Genomic DNA, 15,931 nt, shown 5'->3' with positions numbered 1-15,931 from the left:
AGCATTAATATCTAGTACTGCAATGCAGGTATTTATGGAGGAACAGAATAAGGGGATTGCCACCCTTTTGTGTAATCACAGAAGAACTTATGCTGGCCTGAGACTTGTGGGTATCATCCAAATCAGTTGCCTGTGCAAAGGACTAGCTTGAAATTTAGATCAGGTTGCTGTGGAACTTGAATTGAGTCTTGAAAATCTCCAAGGATGGAGACTCCATAGCCTCTCTGGACAGTGCCCTCTGCTGTACTGACCATTTTCCACATCTGCATCTGTCACCTGCAAACTCACTGAAGGTGTGTTTTGATCCACAGGCCAGGCTGGTAGTGAAGATATTGAGCAGTATTGATCCCAGTATCAACCCATGTGTAATATTGAAAAATGGCATAACTGTTGAAAGAAATGTGGCAGAACTAGCAAGTGAACAAACAGAACTTGGGAAAATAATAATGGTTGTAAAGTAGCCACTGGTTTGGGTTGTTTTGTGTTTTTTTTTTTTTTTTTCAGAAAGCAAAGCATTTTAAATTAAAGTATATCCAACTCTGAGCTAGGCACACATGTATTTGTAGGCGTTGAGTTTGTGTTTTCACAGTAATTACTAAGTGGTGACATTTTGTCTTCAGTTAAAATAGAAAGTTTTATTTTGCATGGGTAAGTGCCTTAAAACATCCATCTTAAGATGCTGAAACAGTATAGGTAGCATGTTTCCTAACTTCCCTCATGAGTGGCAGTACAGATTCAAGAGCATCATGGACATACTGCTGAGCACCTAGGTGGGAGCTTGAGTGCTGAATACAGTTCACAGCTCTGAAATTACCTTTAACCTTTTTTGCTAATGATTTTTTGCATTGTGTATCCATTCCCTTTTTCTTAATCTCCCTTAAAGATAAATCTAGAAGGAGGGATTTTGTAGTACCTCTGGTTCAGAGGAAAGTGTTCATGCCACTTTGAGTTGATGGCCTCTTTGGGGGTTGCCTTCCTCCTATCTGAGCAAACATAGGTCTTATCCATCAAAATGTTGGGTATCCTCTGTTCAAAGACAGGTGACAGCAAAGTCGCATGTAGTCAGTCAAAGGAGACCTAAGAATGAATTACCTTCTGCTATATGGAGAGATATGAATAAAAGATGAATTACCTCTCAATACATCAGTAACTGTCCTAACAAATCTGTCTTACAGGTCCACCGAAGAAATGTTTAGTATGGCTGATGAAAGCTGCAGCTCCAATCCTGCAATGGTTCGGAGGAAAAAAATTGCGATCAGCATAATCTTTTCTTTGCCTGAAAAAGAAGAAGCACAGAGAAACTTCCAGGATTTCTTTTTCTCTCACTTTCCTCTTTTTGAATCTCATATGAACAAGCTGAAATATGCGATAGAAAAGGTACAGAATACTAGTTTGGCTTAATGTGGAAAAATAAGTGTCAAACAGAATGAAGTATTCTAGAATCTGATAGATGAAGAGTGGGAGAAAGTGCGTGGTTTCAAGCTTCCCTCCCTCCTTACACATGTAGTCTTGAGCCTGAGCCCAGTGTAGGAATTCAGCATTTGCTGAAAAAGAGGTGCAGTTTCTTTTCTAGTCAGAATGAGAATGGAGAGTTTTATGCTATGGGTGGCTTTTTGTTTTTTTAACTTCTCACCATATTTCACTAAGAGGTTTTCTTGACTCCCTGGAGACTGTGGAAATGATGGTATTCTATCCTTTTATGCAGTCACTAAAAGAGAGACACAAAATGTTTGTTGCTGTCTTCCCCTCACTCTCTCAAAAATGTTCTCTCCCTGTGTCCAGTCTTAGGGATTGGTCTCTCATGAGGTAGAGGGAGGTTGGCAGCTATTGCTGTCCTGAGTGGCTATATAGCACTGGGGCTAGATCTTAATTATTTTGTCATGTTAATGAAGCATGTGAATCCTTTAAGAAGCTGTTTTGTGTCTTTAACTCTTAATCAAGGCCATGATCTCATGTAGAAAAATAGCAGAATCCAGCCAAAGAGTGCAGGTTTATATCAGCCGTGTCATGGATGCCCTGGGAGAATTCAGGTGAGTTGATGGAATTCTGAATTACAAGGAGAGCTCTTCTCATGCCCCTCTAAAGATATTTGTCACTTCTAATTGTAAGCAACTGAATGTAGGGTCTTGTCACTTAGCCAGTCTTGAAGTTAGTGTGAATGAATTTTCTATGTTGGGTATGGGGTAAATGTGTTTAGAAAATTTTAGTGAAACCAGCTCAGCCATTTTCAGAATGAGCAAAAAGTAGTTCTGTTGCACTCACCTGTAGCTGGGACTGTCAGTTAAAGTCTTTAAGATCTCATCAAGAGTTGGCCTCTGATGATGCCTGTGCAGACAAGAGAATTGATTGTTGTGTTCAGGCAGATGAGTTGTCTACTCCTAGCCATAGATGATGAACAGTGTAACTGACAAAGTTGCTGTCAAAGGCGCTCTTCTTGGTACCTAAGAGAGGAAGAAATGGCCAGAGGCCGAGAAAGGCAGCCCAGGAAAGAGGTGCGAGGCTTTGGTAGGATGGAGCTTCTGTAACGTCTGGAATGTGGAATCAAATCACTGCAATGAATGGAATGGGTTTTGTCCCCCCTCAATATCTGAATTGTTTCTCTGAATACAGATACACAGGGGAAGGCAAGAAAGGGAAGACAAATATGTAACTCATATGAAGACACTGAGTTACTGGTACACTGGATTTAAACAGACTAGTGTTCTGGGACACTAGTAATTAGTGTGTCTGGAAAACTCTTCCAGTTTGTTTAGTCTCCTAGATCTTACAAAAAATAACTAAATAAAAATCAATAGACAGTAGAAGAGTAAAGGGGCTACTTGTATTTTCAAGATTGGAATGTACATATTAACATTTAGTTTTGTGGAATTTTCTTTGAGCAGAGTTACCATCTGGAACCTATATTCTGTTCCAAGGATTGCAGAGCCTGTCTGGCTTAATATGATGTCCAGCACCCTAGAAAAGAATCAGCTATGCCAGCGTTTTCTTAAAGAATTTACGTTTCTGATAGAACAGATCAACAAAAATCAGTAAGCTTCCCCCACCCCCTTTTTCTTAAAAAAAGCTTGTGTGCTTCCCAGTACATGTGGATGTGTTAAAGCCCTCAATGGGATATTCTTTTGCTGGTGTTACTTTGCTCATATTCTTTTTCCTAGGTTCTTTGCTGCTTTGTTAACTGCGGTGCTGACATATCATCTGGCTTGGGTCCCAACAGTAATGCCAGTTGACCATCCTCCCATAAAGGCCTTCTCTGAGAAGCGCACGTCACAGTCTGTGAACATGCTGGCAAAATCCCATCCGTATAACCCTCTATGGGCACAGCTTGGTCAGTAAGAAATGGAAGGCTTCAGACTTCTCTATAACTACCACCTTCCTGCATCCACTCCCTACCTAAGAGCTACTTGTGATCCAGATCACATTTGCTGATTTGTCTTGCTGTAATCTGGGCAGAACTACTAACAGATATCTTGTGCCTGGTTAAACAGAGCATTTGGAGGCCTGTTTGCATAGCCTGGGTGCTCTGTTTTTTTCCTTGGTCCCTTGTTATCATCCTCTGTTACACTACCTGGTTAAGTAATTTGGTATAGAAGCATTAAGACAGTACAAGTGCTGTGAATGATCTGAGCAGTTTGGGAAGAACAAGAGGGAACAGACTGGACTGAGGGGAGTTCTCTGGGCCTTGGGGGCCTTTTGTAGTTGAAACTGCCCTGGCTACCTCCTTTTATCTCTTTCTTGTAGAGCTAGGATGGACACCAAGGCAGCAGAGTAGAAGTCTGGCAATTGGCAGTACCTCCATTCACTCACAGTTTATGTGAATGGGCTTGGGCCAAGATTTTCTTTCTATGCCCAGCTCCTCAGGCTGTTCCCTGACAAATATTTTATAGTTTGTAAGTTATATTGATACAGGGGATTAAATAACTGCTGTCAAATGAGTGAGTGAGAGCTGAGAGAATAATGCTGCCAGTGGTAAATCCTTCAAAATTCCTCCTTGGCAGTAGCTGTGAGTCTTGACATCAGATCGGCCTTGACTTTAACTGATATACTATATTGCCATGTAAAATAACATACATGAACACTAAAGCAATAACGTGACTTTTACACTGTGCTACTGGTTGTGTTTCTTGCTAATTATCTCAGTTGTGTTTGTTATTCACCACAATCTTCGTGAAATTAAGAACTGCTACCTTGGCCATGTAGTTGTAGTAGAAGTGTTTCCTTTTTTAGGATGTCTATAAAACGTTATGCAGAGGAGTAATGGATTAGACTTGGAGGGGAAAATAGAAGCTTGCTCAGGGTGTTGAGGATGGAGCCAGGCCTAGGGTTATAAAAACCATCTGGACTGGAGGCATAAGATCAGCAGTAGCTCTTGTGGTCACTCCCCAGAGCCACCACTGGTGACTAGTCAAGAATCTGTTTCTCTTCTTGCCTTCCCAGTCTGTATGTTGCTGCCAGCATTGGCCCAGCCAAGTTCTCGGTGCCTGAACTCAAAATGCTTTCTGGTTTCATTTCGTTCTTATAAGCCCAAAAGCTATTATCAGGTGGTTACAGTAACTGATAATGAAAGTAAGATGTTGCCCTCTGCTGGTTGTCGTCTTTAGAAAGAGGAGAGAAAAATAAAAAAATCATGGGCCTTAAGGCTTTAAAATGGAAATGACTTTTTATTAAGGAAGGGATTTTGACATACCTGTCTCTCCACCTTCAGACCTATGTTTTCATTACATATTAAATATAAATTACTATTACATAGTGATACAACTATAAGTACCACTGTCACGGTCTTAACAGTAGGCATTAGTATGTTTTGAAGACCATAGTTTTGACTTCTTGTACTGTCTTATTAGTAATAGTTTTATATAAAAGTCAGTTGTGCAAATGAACATGAAGTCTGAATCCAATTTCTGTAGCAACTGTGCTCAACTCAAAAGTAAAAAGATATCTTCCCATTTCCTTTCCAGATTGCTAGTCCTTGTAGCCCACCAGGCATTGAGATGAATTCCAGCTGCATAGTGTGAAGCCCACTTTCCATTACTGAGGAATGAATTTGTTGGCATGTTAGGCTGTGGGGCTAGTTGCAGGGGTGTTCTTAACAGCGGGTAGAGAGCATACTGATGCCACCACACAGCAGCCTTTCCAGTACATTGCCAGCATCATGGGAAATGGCAGATCTTGGCAGGGGAGGCAGTAATTGAGAGCAGTAGAATTACTGTCTCCGTGATCCTTGTTTTGCAGGAATGGCATCAGGAGCCTTACTGCTTTTATGTTCCCTATGGCAAAGAGGAGACTGGGCATAAATGTGGTGTTTGGAGGTTTGGGATTTTTTTTTTTGCTCTTTTAGCCTCCTCGTGTTGAAACCAGAAGTCCCCTTGCCCTCGGTAGAAACCTTCCTGAAGTTCTGATTATAACTTCCATTTAGCATTGCTTCTTGAGGTCTAGTACAAAATCCTGGTGGCAAACTCAATCCAGAATATTTGAGCACCCCTTAGCACTTATAACAATCTGGTAGATTAGCAGGTAGCTGATAAAGCTTCGAGCCAGAGAAGCCTGCTTTCAAGGTGAACACTTAGGGTGGCTAAAGAAAATCGAGCTTTTGGTGGTTGTCTCCCATCTGCTGGTGATATTAGTCACAGTTTGGTTAGGCAAAGACAATTTAGTGGGTGTTTTCTAACGGGTATCAGGTGAAGACAACTGGGTTAAATCAACCTGGTAATAGACATTTCTTGAGTTAACTTGTCTTTGTCCGATAGAGCATGTGAATGTCCCCTTATTGGCTATCTATGTTTACTTTTCTCAGAACTTTGGAATAGAAACCCTTCAGCTGGTGGAAGATGGTAGGCAGCTGGACAATAGTTACCACTCTCCCAAACAAATATGTTGAAAGTAGGATATGTATAACCTTAGTTCTGTTAAAAAAAAAGCAGTTCTTCAGGATAAATGAGCTAGCAAATAAGCAGTTCTTGGGGGGACTCAGATTATGCAGTAGTGCCTACCTTTCATATTACAGTTGTATTTTTAAATAGTGAATATATTTTCTAGTTCACCACCACCCACTGACAAAGATAAATGCTCATGTTGCTGAGATTGACTCCAAGTACATAGAAGTGCATGTGCCTTGCCCAATAAGGTGGTTACATGCCTCTCTTTTTCAGAACCTTATCTATTAAGTTAATATTGAATGCTTTTTTGATATCTTAATCCCGAAAAATATAATTTCGATTTTATCTGTATGAAAATTCCTGCATTTAACAGAAAATGTGACTGCAATAAAACAGAGTAACTTTGGTGTGAAAGAAAATAAGTAGAAAAATAGAAAATAGTATAGCTGGCTTCACAGTTTAGCTGGTTCTATATTCATCTTCACCTCCTGTTGTGTCAATTTTCAAGTGACCATTTCTTGAAAGCATCATATAAATAAAAGTCTTAGTGGTTTTGAACAGAAGGAAACAGTAATAGCAGCTAATCCCTGACAAAAACACCAAAACCCTTCTGGACACATGTGATGGTTTAGCCCCTGCCGGGGTCTGAGACCACAAGGCCGCTGCCCCTCCCCCACAAAGGGAGTGAAATACAAAGCCCCGAGACTGAGATAAGGAGAGGTTTAATACAACAGTGCACCAGCAACACAACAAACAACAACAATAACAATAAGAATAACAGTAATAACAATGAACAGAGCAAAATATCTACCAATACAGCAGTGAGAATAGAGCAAATCCCACAGTACACGAGGTAACCCCCTTGTCCCCTTCCGCGCCAGGATGTGATGTTGCATGGTATCTGAATAACCTGGCTAGACCTTCCCCCCCACTGCTGGGGAAACTTAACCCTATCCTGGCTAAACCAGGACAACACAAGAGAGGTGTAAGAAGCGCTAGGGGACTGCTTCTGTTACTCTTTGTTTTAAACTTTTAGGAACTTACCGTGAGAGAAACTAACTGTCTGATTTCTGTCCATAGTAAATGCTGTTTCAAAATGTGTTGAATTTACATGGTGTAGCTTATATTACAACCTAACAAGCATGTGAAATTTTTGTTTTCCTTTATAGGTGATCTCTATGGTGCCATAGGCTCTCCAGTTAGATTGACTCGAACTGTTATTGTTGGAAAACGCAAGGAGTTGGTGCAGCGCTTGCTCTATGTTCTAACTTACTTCATTCGGTGCTCTGAGCTGCAGGAAAATCAACTGACATGGAGTGAGAAGGCTGGGGAAGAAGAGCAAGTGCTAAATGGAAGTAAGATCACAACTGCACTAGAAAAAGGAGAGGTAGAGGAGTCTGATTATGTAGTTGTCACTGTTAAAAATGAACCTGCTCTTGTGCCTCCAATCCTACCTCCAAAGAATGATGGAAGTAAGAACAATAGTATTACAGAGTGGGTACATGACCCAGAAAGCACTCATGCTGTCTCAGCCTCTTCAAAAGAAAAGAGAGAAGTGATAGGAAAGGCCAGTCAGAACTCTGAAGCATCTGTTGACTGTCTCACTAGCAGTTTCCGTAAAGGAGCAGCTGATGGTAGGAAAAGAACTGTCACTGATACAGGAATCGTATCCTACCACTTTGAAGAGCCATCTAAATTGGAGGATTTAATGGATATAAAGAAGAGCAAGAACCAGAATGAGAGAAAAGTAGAAAAGCAATTGTCTAGTAGGTCATCTGCTTTACCTTGTCCTGAAAGGTCTGGACACAGGAGTTCACACTTAGAAAAGGTCACCTTTCAGATTGGAAGTTCTGCATCACCAGAGTCAGACTTAGAAACACATAGAAAAGAAATGGAAGAAAATCTGAAAGCGTTCAGAAAAAATCCAGAGGTGATACATTGTGCCTCAAGTTCCACAAATCTGACTCTGGATGCTTCCCTGAATCAGAAAGAAAGTTGTGAAGCTGTCTTTTTACCCTTCAGTAAACATAATGTTTGTTATGCACAAATCCCACCTTGTGAGGGGAAGGAGAGTATACTTAACCAACATATGGAAAGTAAAGGAACTGAAACGAATTTAGTGAACACAATATCTAGTGACCCACTTCTGTCCGCAGATAACATAGAAACTGTAAAATTGCGAAGCCTGAAAGAAACTAGAATTTTATGTTCTGGCAATCTGGAGAACCGTTCCCATGGCTGCATGGAAGTAGGTTCTGCTGTCAAAGAGGATTCCCCTAAAGTAGGTGCTAAAGATGTCCCCTATGGGGATGCGGAAAGGAAAATCTCCTTCAGAGTTGAAGGGGACATTCCAAGGAACGAGAGTTCAGACAGTGCTCTTGGAGCCAGTGATGAAGAAGGTGATTGTTGTATCCCTGACGAAGTGCATCATGATAATGTCAGCAAAAGACTTGAAGAGTTTGCAGAAGTGGAACTTCCTTTACCAAGGTAAGGAAGTTTAAATTAATTTAGAACTAAATGGAGTCAAAAGCTGCTGCTACTTTTAGAGATTTCAGGGTTTCAAGTCTGAAATCCTCTGGGATCTTGATGAAGTTCCTTGCAAACAAATCCATAACAGACCCTGATGTGGTTTGGATTCTTGTAAACAGACTTGGCAAAAAGAAAACAAAGATGAAGCAGGTTTAGGTAGCGAAGTTTTGTGACAAAGGTGTTCTTCAAATGTCTAATAAGTGATCAAACTTTTTTTATATAAGCTGCCTGAAACATTTAATGTATACATGTAGACAGAACATCTGAGGACAAGCAGAACTTTGCTTAAACTGATAACTGTTTAGATTTGACATGTTTGACAAATCAAAGACAGATGTGAAATAAATAAGGGCATCCTATTTGAAAAGTTTTGAACTTTACAGGTACACATGGAGGTTGCTGATGCTTAAGGCAGGTATCTAGAAAGAGTTTATTACTTGGGCTGAGTTGAAGAAAGTTCACATTTTGCAAATCTGTTAGGTGCAGAACAGAGAGCTCATACATACCACAAGCTGTAATACATTTAGGTTTGCCTTTTCATAAATTTGAAGGAATCAATACATTGTTAAAGTTCAGCTTTTAAAATAATTGTTTCACAGAGCACCAGTAATTGGTTTACTGTATTTTGAGTACAACTGTTGATTAATATTTGCGGTAGAAGCAGGGGTGATAAACCAAAATTTGCATTCATGTAAAATCTGAGTGCCTTCTGTCAAGCCAGAATCTTATCTGCTTTGTATTTCAGGTCAAATACAATCAGCAGTCAATGTGTGAAAAATTTTGGAAGATCACTTCTAGGAGGTTACTGTCACACATATATACCTGATCTAGTGCTGCACGGAATAAATAATGATGAAAAACTCAAGCAGTGTCTACTAGCAGACCTACTTCATGCAATGCATGTGAGTTAAAGTACTGTTCTGAGTCATAGTGGGAGTTGTGATATTACTGAGATCTACAGAAGCAGGTCCTTTGAATAGGCTTCTCTTTACTTGCCTGTTTTTAACAGCCACACCTGATATGTCTTCCTTCTAAAAACTGTAAGCCCTTAATTCATTGTATGCAAAGCCTGTTCATGCAAGAATCACGTGTGCTTTCCTTTACCCTCTCTTAAGGCTTCTCTTCAAAGATAAACACCAAAAAAATTGTTTGCAACTTTGAGTTATGAACAAGGAAAAAAACCATCAAACTGCTTCTCTTTTCAGTCACAATAGCAGACAGAATCATCTATATTTCATAAAAATGATATGCAAGTTGAAACATCTTATTTTGCCACTTAGTGGCATGTGTTGCAAGGGAGATGAAGCCTTGTGGAGGCCTATGTTATACTAGACTTTAGCAGAACTGACTACAGAAAGTAATTGTCTATAGGTAACTGCTGTGTTAAACTCTAGGTACTCCTAAACTATATAATTATAACTAACCTTTCACTAAAGTAACTGTGTGACCTTAGTATGCAATTTTAAATGTTCATCTATTACTAGTCAACAGTTTCTCTAGCAATTAAGAATCATGCTGCTAGAATGAGTTCATGTACTATCTGAAACAGCGATGCGTGTGTACAACTTTAAACATCAGATTGGTCTAATACAATGCTGTCTCTTCATACATACCCTGCCTTGATTGTGCATAGTGAAATCTCTCACATATCTCTGGAACGTTAAATTTACTTTCACCATCACTGGATCAGTATAATTACAACTCTTTTCATTTTGGAAGAAGCATCTTTTCAGAGAAGGTGGAGTACTTGAAGGAAAAAAAATACTGGAGTAGTGACTTGTGAAGCACTACTTAAACAGAGTCACAGAATCATCTAGGTTGGAAAAGACCTTGAAGATCATCTAGTCCAACCATTAACCTAACACCGACCATTCTCAACTACACCATATCCCTCAGCGCTATGTCAACGCGACTCTTAAACACCTCCAGGGATGGGAACTCCACCACCTCCCTGGGCAGTCTGTTCCAACGCCTAACAACCTGTTCTGTAAAGAAATGCTTCCTAATATCCAGTCTAAACCTTCCCTGGTGCAACTTGAGGCCATTCCCTCTTGTCCTGTCGCTTGTTACTTGGTTAAACAGACTCATCCCCATCTCTCTGCAACCTCCTTTCAGGCAGTTGTAGAGGGCGATGAGGTCTCCCCTCAGCCTCCTCTTCTCCAGACTAAACAACCCCAGTTCCCTCAGCCGCTCCTCGTACGACACGTGCTCCAGACCCTTCACCAGCTTCGTTGCCCTTCTCTGGACACGCTCGAGTAATTCAATGTCCTTTTTGTAGTGAGGGGCCCAAAACTGAACACAGTCATCGAGGTGCGGCCTCACCAGTGCCGAGTACAGGGGTAAGATCACTTCCCTGTCCCTGCTGGCCACGCTATTTCTGATACAAGCCAGGATACCATTGGCCTTCTTGGCCACCTGGGCACACTGCTGGCTCCTGTTCAGCCGGCTGTCACTCAACACCCCCAGGTCCCTCTCTGACTGGCAGCTCTCCAGCCACTCCTCCCCAAGCCTGTAGCGCTGCTGGGGGTTGTTGTGGCCCAAGTGCAGCACCCGGCATTTGGCCTTATTGAACCTCCTACAGTTGGCCTTAGCCCATTGCTCCAGCCTGTCCAGGTCTCTCTGCAGAGCCTCCCTACCCTCAAGCAGATCAACACTCCCACCCAACTTGGTGTCGTCTGCAAACTTACTGAGGGTGCACTCGATCCCCTCGTCTAGATCCTCAATAAACAGAATTAAATGCCTTGATCAAATTGGCAGTTAAGACTTAACTGTCCTGATGTTGCTGAATGTAAACTCTGTCACTGAAGTTGGTATTCCTCATCATTTTTGAGATGCCTTTGTTCTCCTATTGGACAAAAATATTCGTTGGATCACTTATTCCCTGCCTCAGTGTGAATAAAAGCAGAACCTCAGACTAAGTTGTGGAAATGTATGTGAAAGTGTCACATAATGTTTGTATTTTGTATTTGTTGCAGCATCCAGTGCTAGATGAGCCCATAGCAGAAGCTGTCTGCATTATTGCAGACACAGATAAATGGAACGTACAAGTAGCTACAAGCCAGAGAAAGATGATGGACAATATGAAGTTAGGCAAGGATGTTTTGGTTTCGAGTCAAGTATCCAGTTTATTGCAGTCTATTTTACAGCTTTACAAACTCAACGTCCCAGCTGACTTTGTAAGTATTTCTTTACTGAAGACTGAAGCTAATGAAATTTCTTAGCTTAGATAGCAAATGCAGAGTTTTGTACACCATGTTTCTGTACCAATGAACTAATGCCTGAAATAATGCAGAGTTGGTACAACTTATTTAAAAGAATGCATGCTACAGTCCAGTAACAGATACTGTTTTATCTGTAACATATCTGATAGATTAGATTAATGTTAACTACTCCAAAATATATATGCCAAAACTAAAGTTTTTAGACAATTTTAGCATAGTCCTCATGCGTTTATGATTAGGACTCTTAAATTTGGCTTTTATTTTTCTGTTTGTGTAATTTTTACACTTTTCTTTATGTTGTTGAAGCTTCTATCTACCCAAGCCTGTTTCTAGCATACAACTTTGTATTCTTGGGCTTTCTATCCTGCCCCGCGCAGTGGATGCCTCTTCTCTCTCCTCCCCAAATAATTGTGCCTGTGTGTGTTTACTTGACCCTTCGTTTGCACATATTTTAGCTAAGCCTGTCAGCAAGTGCTGTCTCAGCCTTACTGATGTCTCCATAGGATTGTTGGGAGGAGATTGAAACCTGAAAACACCTGAGGGTGGGTGGGTTGCAGCAGGGGATGTTACTTTGTCATATTGCGTACTCCCTATCCCCCAGCATCCTTTCTTGTCCTCATTAATAGTGGAGTTCATCAGAGCAAATCAGTAATGCTGGTTTTGCTGACTACAGCAAATTACCCACAAGTCTGACAGTGGTAATTACAATACAGTTTTTAACGCACAATTGTAGGTGACGGGAGATGGGCTGTTCTTTTCAGTAGTCACCCCTTTTTCAATTACTGCAGTTGATTTGTCCTTCAGCAGATAGCCTTGAGAAACTTTGTAGGAAGCCTGGGTAATGACTGTGCTAGCAGATGGAAGAAGATAGAGCTAAACACTAACAGCTGTAAATAGTATTAGTTGGCACTGTTTTGGATAAAATTATTGGTATTGATTACACTGAGTTCTTGAAGTCAAGTGCTAGGCAAAATATGTGGATACATTGTCAATGTTGTCTCTGGATCCTTCTGGGCATAAAAAAACCTGTGTAATTTGATTAAAATTGTATCTTAACACTTGCACGGTAACACCTTAAATACTGGCATTTTTAAACTGAATAGTTGATTTTGCAACTGAAGTGTTCTTTCCAGTGTTGTCTTGGGGTTTCTGTATGCAATTTCTGTATGCTTTGTGTGGTGTGGGAAGGGTTTGGAGGTGGAGTGTTTTTCAGGGTTTATTTCCTTTTTTTTTTTTCTTCCAAAAAGAAACAGTGAAGTGGCAGTGCTAGTAGTTTGTAAATTTTCTATAAGACACCTTAGAGACACTTTGATCCTCCTGTCAGATGATTTTACAGCTCTCTGCTAAAACAGAACTATCAGTGCATGGAAGTTAAGTGTTCTACTAAACTCTAGGGGGAGAAGTGTGACTCTTTTATTTTAGTGATTCTATTGAGTTAAATTTTGACAAAAACATATGTACTAATATTGATCAGAGGTGAGCATAATGCTGTATGTTTGAAGTTTCCTTTAGGAGTGCATGTTTCTTTACATGCAGTTACTGTTCAGATGAATAAGTTTTTTGGGTTTTTTTGTGATACAACAAAAACCAAAACCCAGCTTGAGACTGGATGAAAGGCAAGTGGTGATATCTTTGTTGTGGCACTTCAAACTAGTAACCATACTGCAGAGAGCTTTGCAGTATGTCAGGGCAAGAGGGAAGTGATGAGTGCAGCTGCTGCATGTCGGCAATATGTCAAAAGTTTTACATGCACCTTTAAACTCATTTTAAGCTACTTTTCTATTTTTAGAAGTGACTTGACTTTTTTTTTTTCTGTTTAGTCAATGAGAAAAGCTGCAGAGGAAGCTAACATAAAAAAAAAGACTTCTGTACCTCGCTTAATGTGGACAATTTGAACAAAATGGATTCAAGTACCAAGCTTATGGGGAAAAATGTCTTTTGATTCTTTGCTGGCATTCAGGAGGAGCATATAATTTTACGTAAAGAATCTCTCTTCTAGAATAATGTGGGATTCTTCCATAGTTGCTCACAACTTAAAAAAAAAAAAATCCATAATCCTTCAGCACGATTACTGGAATTGAAATACATTGAACTGCTAGTTTGTGAATTAGCTGCATGCTCCCCTGAACCACTGAGGAAGTGTTCATAGGCTTTTTGCATTTGGGTTACGTGGAATGGAAAAGATAAGAATGTTTCCCTTTCAATTAGAATCAGAAGTGTTATGATTATAATGACTTGACTGAAAACTTGCTTGAAACAAATAGATCAAACTCCTCTCAAAAAGCTTTTGCCTTTCCTCCACTAGTGGCAGTGATCTTATTCTACTATGTAGCAAGTTTTTTTAAAATGCCTCTATCTTCCATGATTAAGACCTGATATAAGCTCAGAGAATTGTTAAAAATCTTCATCTTGCTCCAGACCATCAGAAAAATACATGGTAGGCTATCTACAAGCATGAGTTGTCTTTTTGCTCATTAATTAGCAAAACTGGTTTCACAGGATCTCATTTCTAATACTTATGGTTTTCATTCAACTTGAAAAGTACATTGGACGATGGCCTGAAGCTGTTTGCTGCTACTGTTTCTAATTGCTGACTACGCCTGCCGGATGATTATATATTTGATAATGTGAGGTTCTGCATGCAATTCCTGCCTTCATCTCCTGGAGTTTGGAGAGCTGAACTAATTTAACTTCTTTGAAGTGGTCATCCCTGTGAAAAGAAGGAATATATCAAATTGAATGTACCTTTTGTCCTAGAACAAAACACCTGATAAGACATCCTACCTACTCACCTTGTGAAGACATCCTACCTACTGATCTTGTCTTACCAAAAAACCCTTTATTTCTCTTTGAAGCTAAGGTTCATCTGCCTCTCATGCAGTTGGTGTATGAGAAATTACCATGCATCACACGACTGTATTTAAAAATAATATGCATTTTTAGCATGCTACTGCTGAAAGAAAAGGGGAGTGCTTAAATTGGTATTTCAACTTGACCCATTACCTTTTGGCAAACAGCATCAAATGTTTAAGCAATTTTAAACTACAAGTACTTAGGACTAATAAAAACAAATGCCTAAAAAGGATTCGTAACCTAGCTTTTGCAGTAAAGTAGTGAGCAAAAGAGCTATAATTTTATGACAAATAAGATAATGGTGTCTTCTACTTCTTGTGTCTTAGTTTCTTGAATGGCAGATTCCTAGAGCTAAAGTGCTAATTTTAGGAACTGTTGTCTAAAGTGAGTTTCAGAAAAAAATAGTACTGACTTATAACAAAGACATCTTGATCCAAGTATTCTGGTTTGTCTCTTAGTAAGATGTCTTGAGTGTCTTTGAACCTAGTTAAAACTATTTTAAGTCAGCAGAAACATTGTGGCTGACTTGAGTGGAAAAGGGGTGTGCAGTTTGTGCAACAAACTTGCTGCCCAGGAAAGCTAGAATGCCCCAGTTCTGTGAAGGAGTTCCCCTTTGAGGGGGTAGTGTAACTTTTTAGTGTAGCTAGCACTGCTGTAACAAAACCAATTGCTGCTTCTGGATTTTTGGAGTGGAGATTTAGTTTGAAAGATGTTCTAGCTAAAGATAAAAGCTAAAATTATATGCTTACATTTCTGTAAAATTTGCATGTGATTGCTTAAGCCGTTCTGAGGTTTTTGGTCTGTGTTTACAGTGCATAATGCATCTTGAGGATAGACTACAAGAGATGTATCTCAAAAGCAAAATGCTTTCAGAATATCTGCGAGGACATACAAGAGTGCATGTAAAAGAACTAGGAATTGTGTTGGGGTGAGTATTGCAGGTATCAGTCTTAACCAATGGCAAAACTTGGGGCAGTTGTTTTCCTTTTCAGTTTCTGATGTTGACATCTTGTTCCCATGAGGACTTGCTTCTTACTTCGTATTTAGCACTCTCCTCTTTCATGTACCTAATAAAGTGTAAAAATGGGTTCTGCTGAGCCATCTGGAAATCAGGAGGAAACACAGTTCTACAGCAAGAACAAATTAGTTTTCATTCTGAAGATTTAAGAATGACAAAAGTTTAGATTTTGGTCATTAGAAGGTTATCCATGCATTTATTCCCACTCTCTGTCTCGATCTCCTTAATGAAAACTTCATGCCAACAAGTACTTGAGAATTTTTGGAAGGTTAGGTGGTGCAGTTTTATCGAGGGAAGGGTTCTCAAAAAGCAGGTGTAGGAAAATAGACAGGTGCCCTGTTTGGCAGCTGTCTTCTAATAATAGTACTTGATTGGCACATGACCTTTAGGGATGCACCTGCTAACATCAAAAGAGGGGGAAGGTGGAAGAAGTGAAT

General features: G+C 40.0%; 1 protein-coding gene across 16 annotated transcripts in view; it reads left to right on the top strand.

The window, feature by feature from the left end:
- Positions 1 to 15,931, top strand: part of FNIP2 (folliculin interacting protein 2) — a 104,736-nt gene that overhangs the window by 33,208 nt on the left and 55,597 nt on the right. For 8 of the 16 annotated variants that reach the window (XR_012623121.1, XR_012623123.1, XR_012623122.1 and 5 more), the window contains exons 10-16: positions 1,176 to 1,377; positions 1,942 to 2,030; positions 2,883 to 3,029; positions 3,156 to 3,325; positions 7,043 to 8,360; positions 9,148 to 9,304; positions 11,378 to 11,578. Coding sequence is in view for 8 of the 16 variants with exons in the window: in XM_074822926.1 (XP_074679027.1) it covers positions 1,176 to 1,377; positions 1,942 to 2,030; positions 2,883 to 3,029; positions 3,156 to 3,325; positions 7,043 to 8,360; positions 9,148 to 9,304; positions 11,378 to 11,578 (2,284 nt within the window). In the remaining 8 variants the exon portion in view is untranslated. Of the gene's footprint in view, positions 1 to 1,175; positions 1,378 to 1,941; positions 2,031 to 2,882; positions 3,030 to 3,155; positions 3,326 to 7,042; positions 8,361 to 9,147; positions 9,305 to 11,377; positions 11,579 to 13,443; positions 13,603 to 15,288; positions 15,405 to 15,931 lie in introns of those variants that run through there. The other 8 variants (XM_074822929.1, XM_074822927.1, XM_074822932.1 and 5 more) reach the window with 2 other exon arrangements.

This window comes from Strix aluco, chromosome 4 (genome assembly GCF_031877795.1).
Source record: "Strix aluco isolate bStrAlu1 chromosome 4, bStrAlu1.hap1, whole genome shotgun sequence".
In the NCBI taxonomy this organism is placed as follows: Eukaryota; Metazoa; Chordata; class Aves; order Strigiformes; family Strigidae; genus Strix; species Strix aluco.
The sequence above is the reverse complement of the archived record's forward strand: the minus strand, read 5'-3'. Positions and strand labels throughout refer to the sequence as shown.